At 49.5% G+C, this 23,156-nt stretch overlaps 2 protein-coding genes across 2 annotated transcripts in view; both read right to left on the bottom strand.

Annotated features, from left to right (window-relative positions):
- The window catches only part of LRRC58 (leucine rich repeat containing 58), a 33,526-nt gene extending 30,185 nt beyond the window's left edge, over positions 1–3,341 (bottom strand). Inside the window, exons 1-2 of the mRNA XM_029912771.1 lie at positions 3,153–3,341; positions 2,701–2,762 (exon numbers count right to left, since the gene is read on the bottom strand). Coding sequence (XP_029768631.1) covers positions 2,701–2,762; positions 3,153–3,341 — 251 coding nt within the window. The remainder of the gene's footprint in view (positions 1–2,700; positions 2,763–3,152) is intronic.
- Positions 3,342–9,123: 5,782 nt separating this feature from the next.
- The window catches only part of FSTL1 (follistatin like 1), a 75,809-nt gene continuing 61,776 nt past the window's right edge, over positions 9,124–23,156 (bottom strand). The window contains exons 6-11 of the mRNA XM_029912767.1: positions 21,334–21,464; positions 17,236–17,354; positions 15,952–16,064; positions 14,929–15,039; positions 13,140–13,237; positions 9,124–12,805 (exon numbers count right to left, since the gene is read on the bottom strand). Coding sequence (XP_029768627.1) covers positions 12,761–12,805; positions 13,140–13,237; positions 14,929–15,039; positions 15,952–16,064; positions 17,236–17,354; positions 21,334–21,464 — 617 coding nt within the window. The 3' untranslated portion in view covers positions 9,124–12,760. The remainder of the gene's footprint in view (positions 12,806–13,139; positions 13,238–14,928; positions 15,040–15,951; positions 16,065–17,235; positions 17,355–21,333; positions 21,465–23,156) is intronic.

Here is a 23,156-nt window from a genome sequence, read left to right as displayed (position 1 = left end):
CTGGGATAACAGCCCTCATGACGGGGAAACCCCCTTTGAGCATCTGGTGAAAAAAATCCCACATTCTGCATGCAGCTTCCAAATAGATCCATTTTTAGCACTTTTACCAGTGTGTGGAGAAAAGACAGCTGCACTACACTATGCCCATGTGCACTGTCTCTTTCACTGGCAGTAGGAACTTTGTGGGGGTTCAGGTACAAAGTATCTCCTCTTCTGCAGAGCTCAGGAGTTTTGCAGAAAAGCAAAAAGAATCCCTTTTCCTGTGGACCCCAGAAAGCACACAGGATGGAGTATTCTCTGTAGCTGCTGAACTCCATACAAAAGGGGAATCTCAATGGGAGCTGGAGGTTGGAAGGTGAAAGGAGCCAATGATTGTGAGAAAGGCTGAGGGAAGGAGGAGGAACCAGTGGTGGAGGTATAAAAGGGGTAAAAGACACAAGGGGTACTTGTCTCACTGAGTGCACACCTTATGCAGGACAGAGGAGTCTAATGCCATCTAGCCAAATTGTTTCAGGTAATGGAATTTCTTTTTTTCCTTAAAATCCTAAGAAATTCCACTGGGAAAAACAAAATGGTTACTTACCTTCTTGTAACTGTTGTTCTTCGAGATGTGTTGTTCATGTCCATTACAATAGTGCACGCCAGCCAGAAGATTTTTCCCTTAGCAGCATCCGTAGGGTCGGCCTGGGCGCCCCCTGGAGTCGCGCCTTCATGGCACCCAATATAGGGCCCTGCCGACCTGCCACCCCCCCAGTTCCTTCTTGCCGGCTGCTCCGACAGAGGGGCAGGAGGGTGGGTATTGGAATGGACATGAACAACACATCTCAAAGAACAACAGTTACGAGAAGGTGAGTAACCGTTTTTCTTCTTCGAGTGCTTGTTCGTGTCCATTCCAATCAGGTGACTCACAAGCCTAAGTTCAGGAGGTGGGGTCGGAGTCATCCACTGATTGGAGCTCGGCTCGTCCGAAGGCCACATCGTCTCTGGCCTGCTGAGTGATCGCATAGTGTGTGGTGAAAGTGTGTATAGAGGACCACGTTGCTGCCCTGCAGATTTCCTGTGTGGGGACCTGCGCCAGGAATGCTGTTGAAGAGGCCTGAGCCCTGGTGGAGTGTGCGGTGATCGGCAGAGCTGACACCTTCGCCAAGTTGTAGCACTCCCGAATGCATGACGTGATCCACGACGAGATACGTTGCAATGAGACAGAGGCCTTTCGTTCTATTGCCCACGTCCCCCAATAACTGGATGGACTTTTGGAACGGCTTCATTCTCTCGATAGAAGGCTAGCGCCCTGCAGACATCCAATGAGTGAAGCCTCTGCTCCCTGCCGCTGGAATGCGGCTTAGGGTAGAATACTGGGAGGAAGATGTCCTGGTTGATGTGAAACTGGGAGACAACCTTTGGGAGAGAGGCCGGGTGAGGTCTGAGCTGAACCTTGTCCTTATGGAATACAGTGTAAGGGGACTCTGATGTAAGGGCCCTGAGCTCCAACATTCTCCTAGCTGAGGTTATCGCCACCTTGTATGAGAGATAAAGCAGGGAGCATGTCGTCAGTGGTTCAAATGGTGGTCCCGTAAGTCTGGAAAGGACTAGATTGAGGTCCCAAGCCAGGATAGGCTGTCATACTTGTGGGTATAGTCTGTCAAGACCTTTAAGGAAACGGCTGACCATTGGATTCACAAAGACTGAGTAGCCATCTGCACCTGGATGGAAGGCAGAATGGCTGCCAAGTGAACCCTTATTGATGACATGGACAATGCCTGTTGCTTAAGATGGAGGAGGTAGTCCAGTATAAATGGCACCAAGGCGAGTGTCAGAGACTGATGGTGCTGCTCTGACCAGACGGAGAACCTCTTCCACTTGGCAAGGTACGTCGCCCTTGTGGAGGGCTTTCTACTGCCAAGGAGAACTTGTCTGACTTGATCAGAGCAGGACAGCTCCACTGCGTTCAGCCATGGAGCTTCCACACTGTGAGGTGGAGCGACTTGAGGTTCGGATGCGGGAGGCGGCCGTGATCCTGCTTGATTAGGTCTGGGACAAGTGGTAGGGTGACCGGAGTTGCCATGGACATTTCAAGGAGCGATGTGAACCAGTGCTGGCGTGGTCAGGCTGGAGCTATCAATATCACTACGGCTCGGTCCCTGCGGATCTTGAGGAGTACCTTGTGAACGAGAGGAACCAGCGGGAACGCATATAGGAGGCAGCCTCCCCATGGAAGTAGGAATGCATCTGCGATGGAGCCTGGGCTGTGACTCAAGAAGGAACAGAATAGCTGACACTTCCTGTTGTGTCGTGTGGCGAACAGGTCGATTGAGCTCACTATGTCTGGCCGGAGGGACCACTCATGGCCGTGAAAAGACCTGCTGAGATGGTCCGCCAGCTTGTTCTGTATCCCAGGGAGATATGATGCTTGCAGGTGTATTGAGTGCTCTACACAGAAGTCCCACAGCATGAGGACTTCCTGGCATAGGGGAGAGGAGCATGCACCTGTCCCCCCCCCCGTTTGTTGATATAAAACATTGCCGTGGTGGTGTCCGTGAGGACTGATACACATCTGCCTGATATGTGGGCTCTGAAAACCTGGCACAGCAGGCACACCGCTCTCAGTTCTCTGACATGATATGCTGAGCGAGGGCCGCTTGAGACCAGAGACCTTGTGTTCTGAGGTTTCCCAAATGTGCCCCCCATCCCAGATCTTACGCAGCTGTCACTAATGAGAGGGATGGCTGGGGGCTGGTGAAGGGGACCTCTTCACATACTACCTGTGGGTCGAGCCACCACAGGAGGGAGTCTAGTATCGGGCGAGGCAGGGTTATGATGCTGTTCAAAGTGTCCCGAACTGGTCGATATACTGATGCTAGCCATGACTGAAGTGGACGAAGCCTGAGTCTGGCATGCTGTACTATGTAGGTACAAGCAGCCATGTGCTCTAGGAGCTTCAGGCAATTCCTTGCTGTAGTGGTGGGGCACTGCCTGAGGCCCCGTATGATGTCACCCAGTGATTGAAAGCTGGCTTCCGGGAGGTATGCCCTGGCTTGAGTCGAGTCTAGCACTGCCCCTATAAACTCTATCCTCTGCAGAGAGGACAGTGTCGATTTGGCCTCGTTTATAAGGAGACCCAGTTCATCAAACGTCCTTCTTATGAAGCCAACCTGCGCCTCCACTTCAGATCTGGAGTGGCCTTTGATTAGCCAGTCGTTGAGGTACAGGAACACCTGTACCTGCACCTGCTGCTTGTGCAGGAATGCCGCCACGACTGCCATGCACTCGGTGAACTCCCGAGGTGCCGCTGACAGGCCAAAAAGGAAGACAATAAACTGATAGTGGCTGTTGATCACCATAAACCTGAGGTATTATCTGTGAGGTGGAATTATCGCTATGTGGAAGTACGCATCCTTCAAGTCGAGGGCGGTATACCAGTCGCCTGGATCCAATGAGGGGATAATGGAGGCCAAAGAGACCATGCGGAACCTGAGTTTTTTTACTAACTTGTTGAGTTCCCACAGGTCCAGGATAGGCTTGAGGCCACCCTTGGCTTTCGGTATTAGGAAATACCGGGAGTAGAAGCCCTTGCTCATTTGCTCCTGAGGAACCTCTTCCACTGCCCCTACCGAGAGGTGCAAGTGCACTTCCCATATAAGAAGTTGCTTGTGAGAGGGGTCCCTGAAGAGGGACAGGGAAGGTAGGTGGAAGGGTGGGAGGGCACAGAATTGGATGGAATATCCCCTCTCTACCATGCGGAGCACGCAGCGGTCTGAGGTGATACAGGACCATGCACAGTAGAAAGGGGACAGTCGGGACGAAAAGGTAAGTAAGGTTGGATCCAGTTCCAGTACTGGTGCACTGTCCTGGACCGCACCTTCAAAAAGCTGGTCTGGGGCAAGGTGGTGGCTTGGGCTGGCCTGAGCCCTGGCCTGAGGAGGGGTGCTGCCTCCTTCTACAGCTCCTATTCCTCCTACGAGGAGCGTCCTGGCAGTTATGAGGTTGGTAGAACCTAGAGGGAGGCTGTGGCTGGAAATGCCTATGTTGAGTGGCTGGTATATGGAGCCCCAAAGATCTGAGGGTGGCCCTTGAGTCTTTCAGACTATGGACTCTCTTATCTGTCTTATCAGAAAAGAGGGTCGAACCCTCAAAGCAGAGGTCCTGGATTGTTTGCTGGACCTCATCGGGCAGACCAGAGACCTGCAACCAGGAGCCCCTACTCATTACAACTCCCGTGGCCATTGTACGTGAGGCTGCATCTGCTGCATCCAGTGCCGCCTGTAGGGATGCTTGGGAGACCAGCTTTCCCTCCTCCACCAATGTTGAGAACTCTGCACGAGAGTCCTGCGGCAGTAGCTCCACAAACTTGGCCATTGCAGTGCAGGTGTTGTGTGTGTATCTGCTCACGATGGCCTGTTGGTTTGCAATGGGGAGCTGTAGTCCCCCAGTGGAATAGACTTTCCTGCCAAAAAGGTCAAGTTTTTTTCCTCCCTATTTTTAGGGGAGGGGTCCTGGTAGCCCTGGCACTCTCGCTGATTGGTTGCATCAACCACTAGGAAGTCGGGGGGTGGGTGGGTTTATAAATGTTCATATCCCTCTCATTCCTCTTGGCTGTAGAGACCAGAGATGTAGAGGTCTGCCACAGGGTTTTCATTGTCTCTGTAATCATCCTTATTAAGGACAAGGTGATATGAGAGGGACCGGAGGGTGCGAGGATGTTGACAGCTGGGTGGGATTCCTCCAGCACCACCTCCGCCTCTATGCTCAGGTTCTGGGCAATGCGACATAACAGAGGACCCTGTTATCCTCCAGAGCTTGGGCCGTTGACGTCCCCGCCACAGCTTCATCTGGGGAGGATGAGGAGGAGAGGCCTGGCAGCGGGCCCTGCTCAATCCCTTCAGTGCCCCGTGGGTCTCATGGCACGCGGTATTGCTGAGCCCCTAGGTCTGAAATGTGCAGTGCCAGGGCTGCTGGGGGCAGAAATATCGGTGCCAAGGCAGGCGATGGTAAAGTTGTTGATTCCGGTGGTGCTGATATCGTCAATGCTGGTGGCACCGAGGCTGCAGCTGTCAGCGGTGCCGCTGATGGGAGGGTCGGTGCCAGAGCTGCAGGGGACAACAGCGGTGTTGGCAGCGCCTCTGTAGGCAGTGCCGCTGCCGATGGTGCTGGCGGTGCCTGTGGGGGGACGAAGGGGGACGAAGGACACCAACGCCAACCTGGACCTTGGGCCCTGGATCTGTTCCTGGCTCTGATGATATGCACAGGGTGTCCAAAAGGGCCACTGCGTTGAAGGTTGCCACTGCGGAGGCCACGGTGCCAGGTAGGGCTGGTGGTCACAGCGGGATCTTGACCTCCTGCTCCTATCTGAGAGATAGGACTCCGCCGCCGCCTCCAAGGTCTCTGAGTAGGACCATGGAGGAGTGGTACTCTGTGCCACCGGAGAGCGGTGCCGAGAGGTCGGGGACTGGTGCGGATCCCCCGCATGGGTGGGCCGGGCCAGGGAGAGGGGTGCCAGAGATGGGGATCGGCGCGCCATGATCGCTGGTTTGCCCCTTGATTGAAAGTGGGGTCGCGCGGTCACCGGTGACTTGTCTCTCTGCGGGGAGGACGGCGCCATGAGGCGTATAAGGTCTGCCTTGAATGCCTCTGGCGTTGAGGGGAGCTGGAGGTGATCACCTTGGCGGTCCGGGGACCGTTGAGGGTTCGGACTCAACTGTACCCCAGACGGGGCGGGAGAGACGAGGTGGCCTGGCTCGAGATGTGCTTCGATGCCGCAGGCCCCTCAGTCTTTAGAGGGGGAGAGCGACCCCTATCCGGCCTTTTCTTCTTCTGTGGCACTGGGGACTGAGAACAGTGCCAGACAGAAGAGGGTTTCTTATGGGCGGAGCCGTGAGTCCTTAGGGTCCTTCCTCGGCACCGGCTCGTGCACCGTTGGCGCCGGAGCACTGCCGACCGACGAGGAAGTGCTCAGTGTGTGTTCTGCCAACCCCAGGTCAGATTGCGGTCGGAGTGCCTCTTCTATTACCAGGATTTGAGTCTTTAAGGGTTCTAGGGCAAAATCCCTTGCAGATCCTGCACTTGTCCTTCTGGTGGCTCTCCTCCTCGAGGCACCATAGACAAGAAGAGTGTGGGTCACTCTTTGGCATAAACTTGCCACAGTCCTCACAGAGTTTGAACCCTGGGGACCGAGGCATAACCACCCCAGAACCGGGGAAAACGTTGTTGGGGGAGAACCCCCAAGAAATCACAAAAACTACAACAACTAACTATGACTAATAACTAACGAACTATTTAAAACTATGAAAGACCGAAGTGGACACTGCCAAAAGTGCTTGGAATGCAAGAGCGACAGTTGTTCCAGCTAGCTGTCACTGGCGGTAAGAAAGAACTGAGGGGGTGGCAGGTTGGGAGGGCCCTATATTGGGTGCCATGAAGACGCGACTCCAGGGGGCGCCCTGGCTGACACTACGGACACTGCTAAGGGAAAAATCTTCCAGCTGGCGTGCATGCGGCGCGCACACACCTGATTGGAATGGACATGAACAAGCCCTCGAAGAAGAAATTATGTTAAGAGAATATTAATGTTGCACAATTAAGCATTCAAATGTCAGGAAATGCCAAAGTTAAGATTGTATATACAACCTTAACTCTGCCCCTTTGCTCAAATTGTACAGTCTTTAGATGATTACCTGCTATTTGTCATGTAAGCCCATATTATATCATTCAGCTTTTTCTAGCTTGCAAAGTAAACCGCAAATGAGACAGGCACTCTGAGCATCTGTTCTTACGAGCTGTTGTATGTACAGGATAATACACAGTAGCTGAAGCTGCTACATGTATGTATTTAAGATTGTAGAAAAAAATATGTTATATTATCTAAGCACTAGAATGTGAGCATATAATTAAAGGCTATTTTGTAATAGCGTGCACAAAAGCTGGCAGAGTTAAGGTTGTTTGTTCAGCCTTAACGTTGGTATTTTTTAACTTTTGAGTGCTTAACTGTGTATCATTAATAGTCTATCAAACTGGGGGGGGGCAAAGCTGAAAGGTTATTAAATGGAATTATTATTAAAAATGATCCAAGCAGGATCCCAGGAATTACATACCTCAAGCCTCCCCTCCATATGAGGGGAACAGCTGTAAAGAGTAGTTAAACACTTTGGTAAGTATAGTTTGATAGAATCAAACCAGCCTGGCATCTGTGATTATTGTGCCCCTTGAGCCCATTAAAGGGTATTTTTGCATTTGTAAAATGTTAATAATATAGATAAAAGTGACCAACTAGACATAATTTACCTGAGTTTTCATGAAGCTTTTGATAAGGTCCTTCATAAGTGGGTATTAAGGGACCTGCATAACTGCTGGGTAAGGAACAACTTCTGTAAATGACCAATTGGTTAGGTGACAGTAAAGAAAGGCATGAATTGAGTTGCTCCATGGAGTGGAAGGGGGTTGAATATGTGTTATCTATAGTACATTTTTTAATCATTTGGAGGGGGGGCTGGCCATTGAGCTGGTGATGTTTGTTACTCGCACAATGTAGCTTCACCTGGTAAAAACTACAGCGGATCATGTGAAATTCCAGAGGGACTTAAACACACTGGGAGAGCTGGCAGGATGATGGTAAGTGACATCAATAGGGAAAAGTGAAGGTGAAGCACAGTGGCATAATAAGTCAAGGGATGGATTCACCTCATTTTATGACAGGACATGGGCCCTGGTGATAGAAATGCAGCAAGCAGGCACTGGCTGTGGCTTTTATGCCACAGCCAGTGCCTGCTTGCTGCGTTTCTATCACCAGACAAAAACGGGCACCGCTGGTCTGGAAGGAGGCGTGGCCTTGGCAGCTGGAGGAAATACAGAGTTCATGCACATTGAGACTTTTCCTACCGAGTACACAAACTGCCCCAGCTTGGCTGAGTTTTGGAGCAATAGCTTTGGGATGACGGGCTGGAAAGTGGCTTTGCCACATGATTTTCCATCCCATGTTCCTGCTGTGGATTCTTTCTAATACTCCCTGTGGCTTACAACACTAAAAGGACGAGGCGCCGACTCCAAACCTGCCGTCGCAAGCAGCAGGCACCAACGATGCCTGTAGTTTCACAACAGTACCTCAGTGCACAAGACACAGAATGGATGCAAACCCCCACAGGTCAGAGCCTGCTTTAGGAGCTATGAAGCCCTAAAGTGGGGACCCTGCTGTGCAGGACAGCTACAAGTGTTATATGGGGTGGTTGGGCCTGGTACGTGCACTCTGCTAGCTATGCCTCATTGTAAAGATCCATATCAGGTCGGAAGAACTACTACGAAGTGGAGAAGGGGGGAGAGAATAATATGCATTTTACAAACATTAATTCACTGATCCCGCCAACCCGCGTGTAGGGTACTTTTCTCACCCCCAGCACAGAACGATGCAGTGACTTGCTCAAGGTCACGTAGCTGTGCTACGTGTGGTACCCACAAAGAGCTACTGAACGCTCAGTAGTGGCATGGAGTCTTTTGTACTGTCCTCCAAACACAACAGTGAATCGATGTCAGCGCCAGGATTAAAAATCATGCACCGTTTGGCCATGTGTTCGTTTTGCCCGACCCATCCACCCACAGCGCACAGAGAAGGGAGGCCCTTGGATTATTACTAAATATGTATCTTGTGGTCACATCCTGGCTGGGCCCCATCATGCTTGGTACCGTACAGACACATCCTGGTGAGAAATTTGCTGGCCTCCTTTTTTGACTGCATTGCATGAGTAACTGAACGAGCAGATTGGGAAGGGGGCATGGAGCAGAATGGGAGGCAGCAACAGCAGCAGCAACTAATGATTAGAGCATGTGACTGGGACACAGGACTTCTAGGTTCTATTCCCTTCTCTCTCCCTGACTCTGCATGACTATGGGCAAATCCCCTCCTCTTTCTATGCCTCAGCTTCCCCATTTATAACATGAGGATAATGATAGTGACCCACCTTGTAAAGTGCTTTGAGCCTTGTAGGAAAGCAGTTACGGTCTGTAAGCACAAATAATGAACACTCTTATTTTTATTGCTGAGAAAGTTAGAGCGATTGTGAGGACTGTAGAGGGAGCTCAGAAATCCTAAAGCTGATTCTACTTTGGTCTTGTAAAAAAAATAAGGAACAAAGGAAACATTATGATTTTGTTTTTGTTTATTTGGCAGTTATATCCAACTCCCTCCCCACAAAAAATACAAACCCAAGTAAAATAAGTGCACTAATGAAACCTACAGAATACTGATACATTTCACACACATACACAAGGGAAATAGAGAGAGAAGGGGTTAATTTGTGTTGGCTTTTGTAAAAAATGCCTTTCCTGCCCCTTGCAGACTCTACAGCGACTATCCCAGATAACTGTTTTTGGAGCTCAGCATTTTCCTGACTCACTGGCCAGATCACACCCTAGGAGTTAGAGATAGAAAAGCCTGTTGTGTGATATGGTCTTCTACCACTCAGCCTGGGTAGGGCTGTTTCTTATATAACATACTGGGGCCACACCCTTCGACTTGAGAGATGTTCATGCATCATTTGGGTACAATAGCCCTTGAAACCAGCGATGTTTTCAACACGTTACATCTTAAATGATATTTTTCTTCTTAGGGGAAAACAAAGGAAATGAAAAGGTTCTGTAGGAGGCAGCCCTGTCTCTACAGAGGGCAATTAACTATGCCTCAGTTGTCCTGCTTTGATCTGTGTGGCAGTGAATCTCACATGCCCAGACTTTGCCTCACCAAGGGTCACTCTTGTGGCAGGTCAAGGGGCACCACATATTTTGCATAAACCGGAGCAGATTATGGCTACTGTTTCATTAGCGTCATGCTGTTGAGACTACAGATCACAGCATGCAATGTTCCACGTTGACCTGAGCAGCCTAACTGCATTGCATGCTGGGACCTGTAGTCTCCACAGCCTACACACCTACAGTACATTGGAGGATTATCACAGGCCATGTTGCATAAAACTCTGAAAACTGCATAACGCCTTTAGCCAGTTTGATGTCCCCCCCACTGCACATACTTGGCTCCTCAGCTGACCCTTCCTACTTTGGGATCTTACTGGTTGGAAAATAAGCTGTTCTTCCCACTGATGAAAATGTTTGCTTTTTAAGGCATGTTGTTGCATTTTCCCTAAGGCACTTTAATGGGGCAAGTGGTGTCAGCTGGGGAAGGTGGTAGGAAAGGAGGTGGGAAGTATGAGCTACTTTCACTATTTCAGACTAAGGCAAAGAATTAACAAGGTGTGCAAGTGACTCCAGACCCAATGTGCTCCATACATCCATTTGTAGAGTAGGTGGGAAGAATAGGGGGCATGTCTATCGGGCACTCCCATCTCACCAACCAATTCCTCTGATACCACTAATGAGGGAGAGGGAACAAAAATCATTTCACTCTGAATTCCCCGAGTAGCATTGTTTTTCCCCTCAAACTGGGTCCCCCTGAGTTCTAGGGACTAATTCACCTCTCACCTACTCCAGTGTAAACCTGGTGTAATGCCATTGACATTGCTCCTGATTTACACCAACATGAGCGCAGAATCAGCTCACTGGTGTATTACTCCAAAGCCTCGAAGCACTGTGGGCGGATTCTGATCTCCCTCTGGTGTAAATCTGGAGTAACTGCACTGAAGTCAATGGAGATACCTTAGAGTTACACAGGTGTAACTGAGATCAGAGTCTGGCCCTGTCTCTCTGAAGTCCACAGTATGAAGAGACAGTGGCAACATCAAGACCAAGACAACAGTACAAGAGACTAGCTGATAACTGTACCAGAGTTCAAGCTTTCTTTTTTCCCTACACTAACTCACTCTTCCCCTTTTCTGCCTGGAAAGCGCTTTGAATAAAGGGAAGGCTACAGCTCAGCCTTGCTAATCTTGCCTCAAGCAGAACTAACTCTAACTGAGGCCAATGGGAGGTTTGCTTGAGTAATCACTAGGGAGTGCAGGACATGAGGTGATTGTTCAGCTTATTCAAAGGGAGAAGACTGAAGCCAGAATCATCTTGACTCAGCCTAAGCATAATGACTGGGAATGTGCATCAAGGCATGACTGGAACAGGGAAATGGGCGTGTATGTGTGTGTATATGAAGTAAAGTTGAATATAACAGGAAAACCCATTGGGCTTGAGGGGACGGGGTAGCTGACAAAAGACCATTCCCTCAAAGAGTATCACAGTTGTAACTAGGCCCAGTTCTCAGAGAAAAAAAAAGTGGCCAAAAGAAAATGATCCTGAAAGAGAAGCTACAACGGTCAGATATGGACTGATCTGAACACACAGGCTTGGCAGGCTGCCACAGGGGGACGGGCGCAGGTCCCTGATCTTAACCCAATTCAGGTGGAACCTCAGAATACAGGGCAAAGACAATCTGGCTGATTTACCCTCAAATTGGACAGAGGGAGAGAGATGATCACTCACATCGCAGGCTGCAGCTGACAGATATACTGTATTAAAAGGGCTAGCTAGATAGCAAACTAAATATTGGACAGTCCCTCTGTCCCTTGTTTAGTGTAGCCTGCACTTCCTTCCAGGCATTCAAGTGATTTAGGGAGACCTCGTGCAGTAAAACCTGGCAGCACAGGATGGGATAGTCTGCAAACTAGAGAGCCAGAGAAAGAACCACAGGGTCTGTCTGTGTCCAGCAGCCTCAATAAAGAATCCCCTTTATATTTACTGTACCGAATCCTGTCTCTCTCCACTGTGAGGGACACTGCAGCACTAAGCTGAGAAGTGCCCTGAAGCTTTGGGCTCAGAAGCTGTTGTGCTGATTGTAAGTGCTGGATACAGGCAAATGCAAACCGTGCACAGGAATTGCAGCACTTTCAATAGCAAAATATCTAAAGCTACTGCCTAAAAATACAAAAGCTCAGTTGCTACCCTAGAAAATAAAGTTGTAAAACAAAAAGGATGCGAGTGTGATAAGAGAAAATATTGTAATGTAGCACCTTTGTGAGGGGACTGGAGAGATAGGGGGCTAGGAAGATGTCAAAGGGAATAGTGTGACTTTGGAGCCCACAAGGCATTGTAGGAGTTGCTAGGGATTGGCTGGCTGCAGGCAGGGAGGAGCAGGCTGGGCAGCTCACTAGGAACTCCAGGAGTCAAGTAAAGTCAATTAACACAAGGGGAGATGCCTGAGGTGAGGCCCATGGAAGCTGGAGGGGGAAGGACAGTGCCAGGTGGACAGGGAGGATGGGGAAAGGACAGAAAGGAGAACAGGAGAGAAGGAGGTTGGGGGAAGGCAGAAAGGCACAGGGAAGACAAGAAGATGGTGACCTGAGGCCACATCCCTGGCTGATTGTGCCCCACAGGATGTATGCTCAGCCACAGAACGTTCCCTTACAGAACGTTCCTGCTGCCAAAGCGGGTGCATGCTAAACCCTAGAAATTGGAAGATTCCCAGGAGGTTAACCTCCCTCCCCCCAGCACTTACCTCCCCCTTCCCCAGGTTTTCCTTTTGGCACAGAATTCCCTGCTCATTGCCTTAATGGACCCTTGCCCTGGACTGCAGAGATGTCCTCTGTGAGGGGTATCCTGGAGGCTGCTGTAATTCCCTCCTGTTCTCACTAGTCTCCAGCAGTGACTCCCCCAACCAGGTGGACTGTGCTCCCCTCCCCTGCTTCCTTTTTTAATAACAAAACAAAAACCTCATCGCTAAACAACGTAAATATCTGTGACTGGGCGACTGTAGCAAACACTTGTGCATATTGAGCTCGGCGCTGAAGGACAGGGCAGCGGATCTGGCCTGTCCCCTGGGCTCCTCCAGTGAGGAGGTCCCTTACATCTCTTTGGTGCTCATTCGCTTGGTCTTCTCAGCCGTCTCCTGCAGAGAGAGAGCATTAGATTGAGGCCCTGCGGTTCCACATTAGTGCTGGTGAGAGGTGCCAGCAGACTGAAGGCTTCTGTTTCTCCATAGGACAGTACAACATGGGCAGCAGCAGGCCCGGCATTCCACCCTCACCCCTCAAACTACCTCCATCGAATGTGCCTCACCCCTGCCGTGGAGAGATCATCCCAAAGGGAGATAGGGAGTTCCCCCTCCCACAAGCCAGTGCACTCCCCTTCTTTGCCAGGAAATATCTGAGATACAGAGGAAGGAGGTCTCTAGTAAGGAGAAATTTCCACACAGATTCTGGACAAAGAGATTCCATCCTAACCTGATGCTTTTGCAGTTCTTGAACGTATCTGGCCAGCTCCTCCTCAGTCAGCTCCTCCTCGGGTTGCTGCCCCCCTACAGGCACCTTCTGGTTCTTCCCTGCAAACACAAGTGAAGTTTAGAGCCATCCCAGGTGTTAGGACAGCTCTCAGATGGTGATACGGAGGTGGGAGGCCAGGAGAGAGCCAGGGTGGGTTCAGCCTGTGTCATGCCACAACAGATCTCAGGCTCACTGGGGTTTGCTTTGCCTGGAGAAATGAGAGCTGGTGAGTTCTGGCCCCTCCTTCTTTGCTGTCAGGAAAGAGGGAGGAGTCTATCTCAGCCTGGGGTACATGAGGCGTGCATCCATGCAACTCCCCCAAGAGTAAAAGATAAATACATCAGAAATGAACTAGGTTCTGCCCTCCCTGCTTATTATTGAAAAAGAAAGCCAGTGGTTAGTTTTGACACCTTCACTGGCTAAACAAATCTTGGGCAGATAGAAATACGCACGACGCACTCCATTTAATTGGCACATCTGCTTATTTAGGACCTCTCTCAGGGAACATACCGAAGCCCAAGGATATTTAATTCCACTTAATGGAGATGCCTTTTGCTCATTTATTGATATTCAGATCTGCCTGACTCTCATGCCACTTTGGTCTGCTTACTCCTCTGACAGCAGCCTTTGGTCCCACCATAGCTATGACACAGGCAGAAAGGGCGAGAATTGTTAGCCCATTGCATGCTACTTGTTTTCTCCCTCCACTTCAACGACCCATGCTAGATGGCCATGCAGGGTGTCTTGCAGCCACCTCTGATGCTAGCACTGGGCAGGCAGCAGGTACAATCTCTCTCCCAGCCACCCAACACCGTGGGCCTGCCTAATAGCATAATGGGATCCACAACTCCCTAGGCAACAGCATCAGAATTAAAACAGCATCTTCTCTGAATCAGGAATTCCTGTTACTAGGGGCAAAAGGAAACTGTTCACTGGGGTGAATCAATTCAGAGGCCTCTACTGTGTATCACCAAATGAATTTTTGAAGTAATTCTGTTAACACTTGTCACTGTTTTACTATCTCCACATCTGTTCATGGTGCTGGCGTCTCTCTCAGTGGGAGCTACCATGCTACCGACACTCTTAAGAGGTAATGTGTTAAGAAACAGAGGTGCTGTTTCCATGCAAAGGCCCTTCATAAGAAGCAGGGAGGCCAGAAGAATGCAGAGCAGTGCTGTGAGGGTGGGCCAGCTGTTTATCAAGAGAATAAAGCATTTCCCAAAGTCTTACACAGGGGGACCAATTGGCTTCCAAATGCGCAATGAACTCTGTGAGATGAGTTGATCCTCCTGATGTAAGGCACCCAATTAAGAAACCCACTAGGGCTTCCCCATCTGTAGCACTGCTGTCAGAGCTTGAAACTGATGTGAGGAGACACCCCCAAGGGACAAGAGATGGATGATCGGTCAAGTTTCATTATAAAGAATACTTCCCTTCATATAAATAATTATTATTTTTCCTTCTGTAAGAGCTTTTATTTGAAGGCTCTCAAGGCACTTCTCTAACAGTCATGAATTAAGTCTCCTAACCTCTCTCTGGAGTAGGACAGGATCATAATCCCTATTTTACAGAAGCTGGGGACACTGAGGCACATAGAGCGAAGTGACTTGCTCAAGGTCTTACAGTAATTGCGAGGAAGAGCTGGGAATAGAAGTCACAGGCCCAGAAACCCAGTGCCTTGCAAAAACCAGAAGACAAAACTTCCTCTGTAACTTCCTACTTGCCCCAGCCCTTTGCAGGTTGTACCTACCCTCACAGGTCATGGCAGTGCACACCCAGTTCCCACAGGCACAGACACAGCGGTTGCACTCCACTTGGGTCTCAGCTCCATCCTCATATGTTTCATCTTCAAGGGCACATTCTAGAAGAAGCAAGAACAAGGGGAATTGGCTTTGATGTACAGGGCAGATTCAGGCAATTGGATTCTGGGAGTTCTTTGTTTCCTCAAGTCTCCCCAAAGCACTTGTGAGTTAGTACAGCAGGGGCCGCCACAGCCTCTATTCGTCACTCCCACCCACCCTGGGACTTGAAGCCCCGTCTTCTGTCGAAGAGCACCATGGACAGCATTTTCAGGGAGTGCTTGTGGGATGTCTGACTTTCCACTGGAAGGGGCATGAGGGAGTTCAGTTTACTGTTCCACCAGCAGTATCACCATGGCCTGCACTGTATCATCACCACTGAGACTAAGCCTTTGTGTAGGACATGAACCCAGACCCTCCTGGCCTACTGGGGAGCACACTCCCCAGTGAGACAATTAGATCAGCTGCTAAATGATGTTTAACCCTTAGAATGCTGAGCCGTTTCCACGTAAGTTGCAAATCTAAATTGGGTTCAGAAGGCTGATGAGCTACAGGAAGATGGTCAGGGAGGGTATCTGGTAATTGAAAGCCAGAGCAAGGCAAGGCTTTTCTCTGGACTGAGACCTGCCCAGTGCCCGGCTGCCTCAATCGTTCAGACACGCACTCCTCCTCACATGACTCATCTCCCCACTGCTGAACCCCTTACTTGATCACCCAAACATACATTCCCCATTGACCTGCCTTTCTGAAACCCACGTCCCATACACCCTAATATAAGGGGAGGTTGCAGGGCAGGACTGAGGTGCATTGGCAGAGCTGTGTGGGGAGCCCAGCACTGGAATAGCAGGGCAGGAGTGAGGTGTATTGGATGAGCTTTAGGGTGCCTGCCTCCTGTGTCTGGCTCTAAGCCCTTCTATTCTCTCCCCCCTTTCTGGAGCCCCCGTCTGTCCCCGGTGCAGGGGAGAAGATCATACTTTTCTCTGGTGGGTTGAAGGACGGGTTGAGGCACTTGAGGAACTCATTGAAGCTGAGTTTCCAGTCGGCATTCTCATCAGACAGCTCAATGAGGGCGTCCACACAGAGTCCCCTGAAAGGAAACAGATACAATGGGCATAGGGCACAGGGTGCTGCCTCTGCTATGGCCCCTGCTCTTCCTGGTGCAGGGATCTGGACAAGTAAGCGCAGGGCAGTAAGCGCTAGAGCTCGGGGCCAGGCCAGCAAAGTGACTGTTGTAACAGAATCTACCACATACAGCAAAGGAGAAACAGGCTCCGATTGCTGCTTTGCTGGGGAGTTATTCTGAACAAGTTAGTAGCAGAAGCAAATCTCCAGCTCAGCCTTATCAATGCTATTTTATTGTTAGTTTTACTGCAGAATGGAGGCATCGCTGTGAACTTCTGCCTTCCCCCTGCCCCCCAGGTAGAGATGGGCCCGGAATGGACTTTTCATTTAGCTGGCAAGTCTGAAAAATCAAAAAAGTGTTTCCTTTTGAGTCAAACCAAAACCACATTTTTTTCTCAATTTTTAGTGAATCGAAAAGTTGAAAAAATTTCAGGTCAGGTTAAATGCTTAATCCTGATGTGATTTTTGTTTTATTTCAGGCATTTTGGAAAGCAAGGAGGACTGGATTTGCAAGATACTGAGGTTGAAGCCAGTAGGAGAACACTTTAATCTCCCTGGACATTCAATAACAGATTTAAAAGTAGCCATCCTGCAACAAAAAAACTTCAAAAACAGACTTCAAAGAGAAACTGCAGAGGTACAATTCATTTGCAAACTTAACACCATTAATTTGGGCTTGAATAGGGACTGGGAGTGGCTGGCTCACTACAAAAGCAATTTTCCCTCTCTTGGTATTGACACCTCCTCATCAATTATTGGGAATGGACCACATCTACCCTTACTGAATTGGCCTTGTCAACACTGGTTCTCCACTTGTAAGGTAACTCCCTTCTCTTCATGTGCCAGTATATCTATGCCTGTATCTGTAATTATCACTCCATGCATCTGAAGAAGTGGGTTTTTTACCCACGAAAGCTTATGCTCAAATAAATCTGTTAGTCTTTAAGGTGCCACCTGATTCCTCATTGTTTTTGTGGATACAGACTAACACGGCTACCCCTCTGATACTTGAGGTTGGTGTGAATTCTCTTGCCATTTTGAGTGTCACTTCCCAATGGTTGTTTGACTAATGATTGGCAGCTAGCTCTCCCTTCATGTCTGCTGCCCCTCCCGCTTGCCTCCCTGCCCCAGGTTACCTGAGTAGCTTGTTGGTCTCTTGGTCCACATAGGTGGTGATGTTAATAGCAGTTTCGTTCTGTTCCACAAACTTCAGGAACTCATTGGAGTCCAGGCGAGAATCCCCACCATCGAAGCTCTGTAGGGGTGAGAAGATGGACACGAGAGGGCTGAGGCATTGTCCTGTTCCCACTCCTTTCCCTTTTCCACACACACTTGCAAATGGAGCTGGGTGAATGACCGATTCTTTAGCTCAGTGGCAATGCCAATAAATTGGAAAAACAAAGTTTGGTGTGGGTTGAACTGAATCGGAAATGGTTTGGAATTTCCGGTGAATTGACAAAGCCCTTTCAGGTCTGCTCTACAGCCAGGATTCCCACATCCCAAGTAAGTGCCCTTCTCACTGGGCTAAAGGTTATGGGGGTGAGGGGGGATGGAAAGGGAGAGAAGAAAAGAAGGGGGAAGTGCCAGCAGCTGCAGCACCATCTCTTCCTCTTCCTCTGGCCATTTTGTCAATGGCTGAAACTAATTGGGTCAAATTTCTGAATAGTTTTGGTCATCCCAAACTGCAATTTTCATCAAATAAACTAGAGGTCCAAAAATGTTCACCCACCTCTATTTGCGAATACTTTAGTGCTGTGTAGCATTTTGCATCTTCAAACCCCAACTCTTTTGTGGGGCAGATATCATTCCCCCCTATTCTGCAGAAAACCGAGGCTTATAGATAGGAAGTGACTTATCTATACCACCCAGAGAGTTGGTGTTAGAGCTCGGATGAGAATGCAGGAGTCCTGATTCCCACTCCTCTGCACTGGCCACTAGTTCGCACTGATTCTTTCACCTCTGGCTGCTTGTTTTATGGCCGCAGCATGATCACATCATTTCCTCCCTTTGTTCCAGGTGGCCCTTAGCTTCCATAAATTTTCTGGCATGAAATGGACCAATTATGTTTTAGAGGTGCTGGGTTGGTGCAAACTTTCAGACAGGTGTAAAACCAGGGTCTTGACTGTCATGTGCTAATGGCAAAGAATCACAGGAAGAGTCAATTTCTGCTAACTCTGAACAAGAGACTTCATTAGAATAAGGAAACGAGTATTATCCCTCAAGCTGCTCTGTCTCTCTCTGCTTCACTGCAGAGCTTCTGCCTAGAACCATCCTCAGCCCCCATATGCCTGTCTTCCAGCTATAGATTTAAAGAAAAAGAACAGATATTTTCACAGTAGCCACATTTGGCCATGAAGGTCTCATGTCACTCAAGAGCGGAGTGTTTAGCCACAGTGTCCTAGCTAAATTCCAAGGAGAGTAATTACACTCTACCTTCATAAATTCCTTCTGCAGTTTCACATAGATGCAGGATTCCTTTTCACTTCCTATCCTAAACTGGTGCATAGTGTTGCAGTGCACTTTTCAGTAGCTGCTGTGTCCGTTTCCAACTCAGGCGGTTGCAATGCAGAGGTGGGAGAAAAGAATCCTGTTTATTGAATGCTATAAAAGGTGCTGGAGAAATTTTGCTGTGTGGCTGGGTCAAGACACTTCCACTCCTTGTGTCTTAGTTCCCTCTGGTGTCCTGAGGCTCCATTCATCAGTTCCTGTAGGTTGCTTTGAGACCCATGGATGAAAAGTGGTAGGGCAGGGAAAATTATTATCCTCTCTGCAGCCAGTGCATAACTGTCCTGCTAATGTGTCTCTAGCTCCATGGGCTCTGAACACCACATGTCCCACAACATTGTTTACAAGGAGGGCCACAGTTTCCACAGAATCAGGTTCAGTGAAGTCTGCTTTGTCCAGCACTGCATGTCCCTCTGCTGCCCTGAGGTCCCTGTATGCGATCAAGAGGCCTAATAGCACTTGACACAAATCCCTTTGAAGGTCTCGGCTTTGGTGGCTCATGTCCCATACTTGAGTCACATTAATGCATCTCACAAGACAGAGTCTCATAAGGGAAATGGCTTAGCCCCCTAACTGCTGACCACTATTCAAAGAGAAGAGGAAACTAGTTTCCTCCTATAGTCCCTGCTACCAAATTGAACAAAAATGGGTTGCAGTATCCACAGTGGATGAATAGGTGGTGCTGCAGGTCAGGATTAAGGTGCATTGGCCAAGCTTTTTGGGGAACCCAATACTGGGATAGCAGGGGGTGGGGAGGAAGAACAACTGCAGAGCAGCAGTGAGGGGCATTGGCAGAGCTGTGTGGGGAGCCCAGGACTGGAATAGCCTGGGGGAGGAGGGGCTGCAGGGTAGGAGTGAGGGGCATTGGCCAATACTGGGTGAGGTTCCCATGGCTACAGTAGAATTCCTACAGGTCAGGGTTGAGATGCATTTGTCAAGCTATGGAGGAATATTTGCACAATCTCCGCCACCATTCATTATGCCTGACTCATATCAGCCTTGTTAGTCCCCAGTTCTCACATGGACTGAATTTCATCCCAAAATACTGTAAAGCCCCTGGGGAATGGACATTACCTGGTGGATGCCATTAAATGCCCAGGATAAACTGGAGGGGAGGGGTGTTAGCTTTTGCTTTCGTGCTGAGTAAGGCTATGGCTTTGTCACGGGAATATTCCCCAGCCTGAGGCTGGAATCAGCGGACAAAGGAAAGGGGAAACAGTGAGATGCTCAATCAAGCCATCAGGAGCTGGTTTGCCTGTGCGCTGCAGACACGGTTTTCATTAGGCTCATAGCAGGGGGAGTGCTCCTCAGAGTGCTGACATCAGCGGAGTGAGCACATGGCTGGCTCTGGATAATACATCACAGCCTGTGAGGAAGGAGCTGGGGACAGTGTGTCTGTGGGGGGGAGGGATTGCGTAGCTCTACTCTGCAGGTCACCCCATCATTTGGGGCGATGGCAGGTGCCCATGGGTGAGCCTGAGGCAGTGAATCACTAGAGGATTCCCATAAAAGGCACCAGTGTTAATGGCTATAAAAGCCGAGAGCTTGGGGGGAGGGGGGCAAAGAGGCTGGCTTCTCAGGTCCCACCAGGGGTCCCATTGCCATAGCAAATTTCAGAGCTAATTCCTGTCAGGCGCCATTAATCTCTCACTGTCAACACCTCCTTATTTAAACCACCTGGTCCCCAACTCCCCACAGGCTCTGGGCCACGTCAGGATGGGGAGGGAGAGATGTGCTGAGGGTGGCAGAAGCAAGCAGGGAGTGTGTAATCTGCCAGTTACACAAGGAAAGGAGAGGGGGAAAGGGGAATTTACTGACTCCAAGGAAGGCGCTGAATGAAAAGGCTGGGAGCATGAGAGGTTATTCTCTCTCTTCACGGCTGGGGATTTGAGCCGAGTCTCTGCTGCAACAGGGGCTTTATCCTTTGAGATTGGGCTCCCAAGGAAAAGCCCCCACATGCCTCCCACCCCAATCTGAATTGGGGCAAAGGGCTAGGACCACCCCCAACCTCCCCTCCATCCCCAGCCTCTTCCGTGTGCATCCTTCCCTGTGCCTCCCTTCTGGGTTTCTTGTCTCTGAAGGCTCAGCACTTACATCTTCCTCTCCTTTTTTCCTCAGTTTTCCCTCTGTAGTTCCCCAGCCCCACCTACCCCAAGAGATCTGTCCCCTTCTTCCCCCCCACTCAGGTCTGTCATCCCCTCCTCCTCTGAATCTCCAGGGCACGTCTGCCAGCTGGAGCCAGGAGCCCCCCTCAGATGGGAGGAGGCACCAGCTTCTTGCTGCCTCTCAGCTGCCCTGGCTCCTGTGGGGCTGCCCATAAATTACCTAATACATTTTTTGGTGATTTTCAAGACCCACCCACCCCTTGTAACACTTTGTAACATTGAAACAAACACGCAACATTCAGGACCCACCCGCCCCCTAATGCATTACATAGTTTGAAAGACGCTCCTGTACCTCAACTGAGGGATAAGAGGGACAGGCGGGGGGGGGGGCAGCTGCCTGTGTGGTGGGGGAGGGAGGTGTTGCTGCAGGCAGCCCCGCACCTGTACTTGGTCACTCTTTATATTACATAAGAACCGCCCCAGACGCTCTGGCCCTAATCACACTGCAGGGGCTTCACTTACTATAGCCACCGGGCATGTCACTGCAGAGTGACAGCAGCACTGCATAACAGTGTAGGGCAGAAAACAAGAGCTCATCTCTAGGGCCGCCCCAGCCCTCTTTACCTTGAAATACTTGTCCAGGACTTCGCTGTAGTTGCTGCCCTTTGAGAACCAGCCATCTGGGATGATCTCGGCCTCGAGCCATTGGATAATGCGGCGCCGGAGCTCGTCCCTGTCAGACTGGTAGCAGACAACTGCTCAGGAAGAAGGAAAAGAAAGGGTGAGCGAAGAAGAAATACAATTGAGAGAACATAAAGAAACAATTGAAAAACCAACACCAGGTTACAAGTGACAGAGTTTCCCTTTATCACAGAAGGGGTGTGAACTGGAGATCAGCAATCTTCAAACCCAGCTGGAGGTGCTGAGTAGTGAACAATGTTTGGGATGAGGGTGACACCCAGTGGAAAGGCAGGAGAATGGTAACGACTTAATCCTCTCAATCCCCTTTGCTTTGGTGACTTCCTCTCCCTCTTGTCATGTGGCATGTGGAAGATGTCAAAGATGGATCCAGAGCTGACTCCTCTCTGGTCACACACAATGTTATCCTCCAATGGGTTGAAAGAACGCCCAGCCTGAGGAAGGATGGAGGCTGACCATCTTGGCTGTCATGGGGAGAGCAAACATATTTAGCACTGGCGAAAGGCCCCAGATTGGCAGCCATGGAGAGAATAAAGATCTCCATCCACAGTATAGGGATAGCCTGGGATGGGCAAACTTCCCCTACTACACCCTCTGCCAGTGTCCTTCAGCACTGAACTTGAGGGGCCTACCTCTCAGGGGGAGGGGATTTCAGTCTCCAGGCTGCTCCACTATGTCTGTCATGGCTACGACACCATTGCATACAAAAAGGAAGAGAGTTAGTGCTCATCAGAGATGGAACTGAGTTTGTTTGCTAAGCCACTACTCTCCCATGGTGGCTGCAGTTGTATGTGCCAGAAACTAATCTTTTATTTAAAAACCCCAAAAACTTAGGGCCAGGCCCTCAACTTGTGTAAATTGTCACATCTCCATTGAAGTCAAAGGCGCTATGACAGTTTGCCCTAGCTGAGGACCTGGCCCTAAGGATCTAGTCCTTATGGCTGAAAAGAAAACCTCTAATAACCAGACAGACAGGGAGACAATAGCTGGGGGTTCTGTAAGGTCAGCTATGAACTCCTTGGTCATTATGATATGATTGTCACGCCCTGAGAAGGTCTTTTGCCTTAGGTTTGTATTCAGGAATTGATTTGTCTTATAAGGATTATTAATTATTATTATTTATTATTTGTATTATGACAGCTCCTAAAGGCCTTCACTGAAAGCAAGACCCTATTGTATTAAGCACTGTATATACACATAGTAAAAGACAGTCCATGTTTTGAAGAGCTTACAGTATAGACAGACAAAACAAAGAGTGGGAGGGGAAATGGGTGCAGGGAGATTAAGAGACTTCCCTAAAGTCACACAGCAGGTTGGTGGAAGAGAACCCAGGTCTCCTGACTCTCAGTGCAGTCCCCTATTCACAAAACAGTGCTGCCCTCTTTTAGTGGCACAATAATCTAGCCATCCTTGAAGCATACTTTGGAAAGTGTCTGCATAAAAATGGGACATGGGACTACATGTTTTACTGTGTATATGACTCCACATCAAGTGTGCTCAGGGAACAGAATGGCTGCTTTATCTATCAGCACTACCAACTCAGCCTGGTTCCTGAGAGTCAAGCTGGGTTCTTTTCATCTTGTGCATCATCACCAGTAACTCTGACCATCAAAGTGCAGTTGAGCAGTCTGCCTCTGTACCCCTCACACTAAAGATTCTGCAATGGGAACTTTGTTAACAATTCTGCTGATGCTAACAATTCTGCACAAGCCTCAATAGAATCCAACTCTCTTTCCAAGGCTGTATGA

Source organism: Terrapene carolina, unplaced genomic scaffold (assembly GCF_002925995.2).
Source record: "Terrapene carolina triunguis isolate 2854851 unplaced genomic scaffold, T_m_triunguis-2.0 Scaffold242, whole genome shotgun sequence".
Lineage (NCBI taxonomy): Eukaryota > Metazoa > Chordata > Testudines > Emydidae > Terrapene > Terrapene triunguis.
This window is presented reverse-complemented; position numbering and strand designations above follow the sequence as displayed.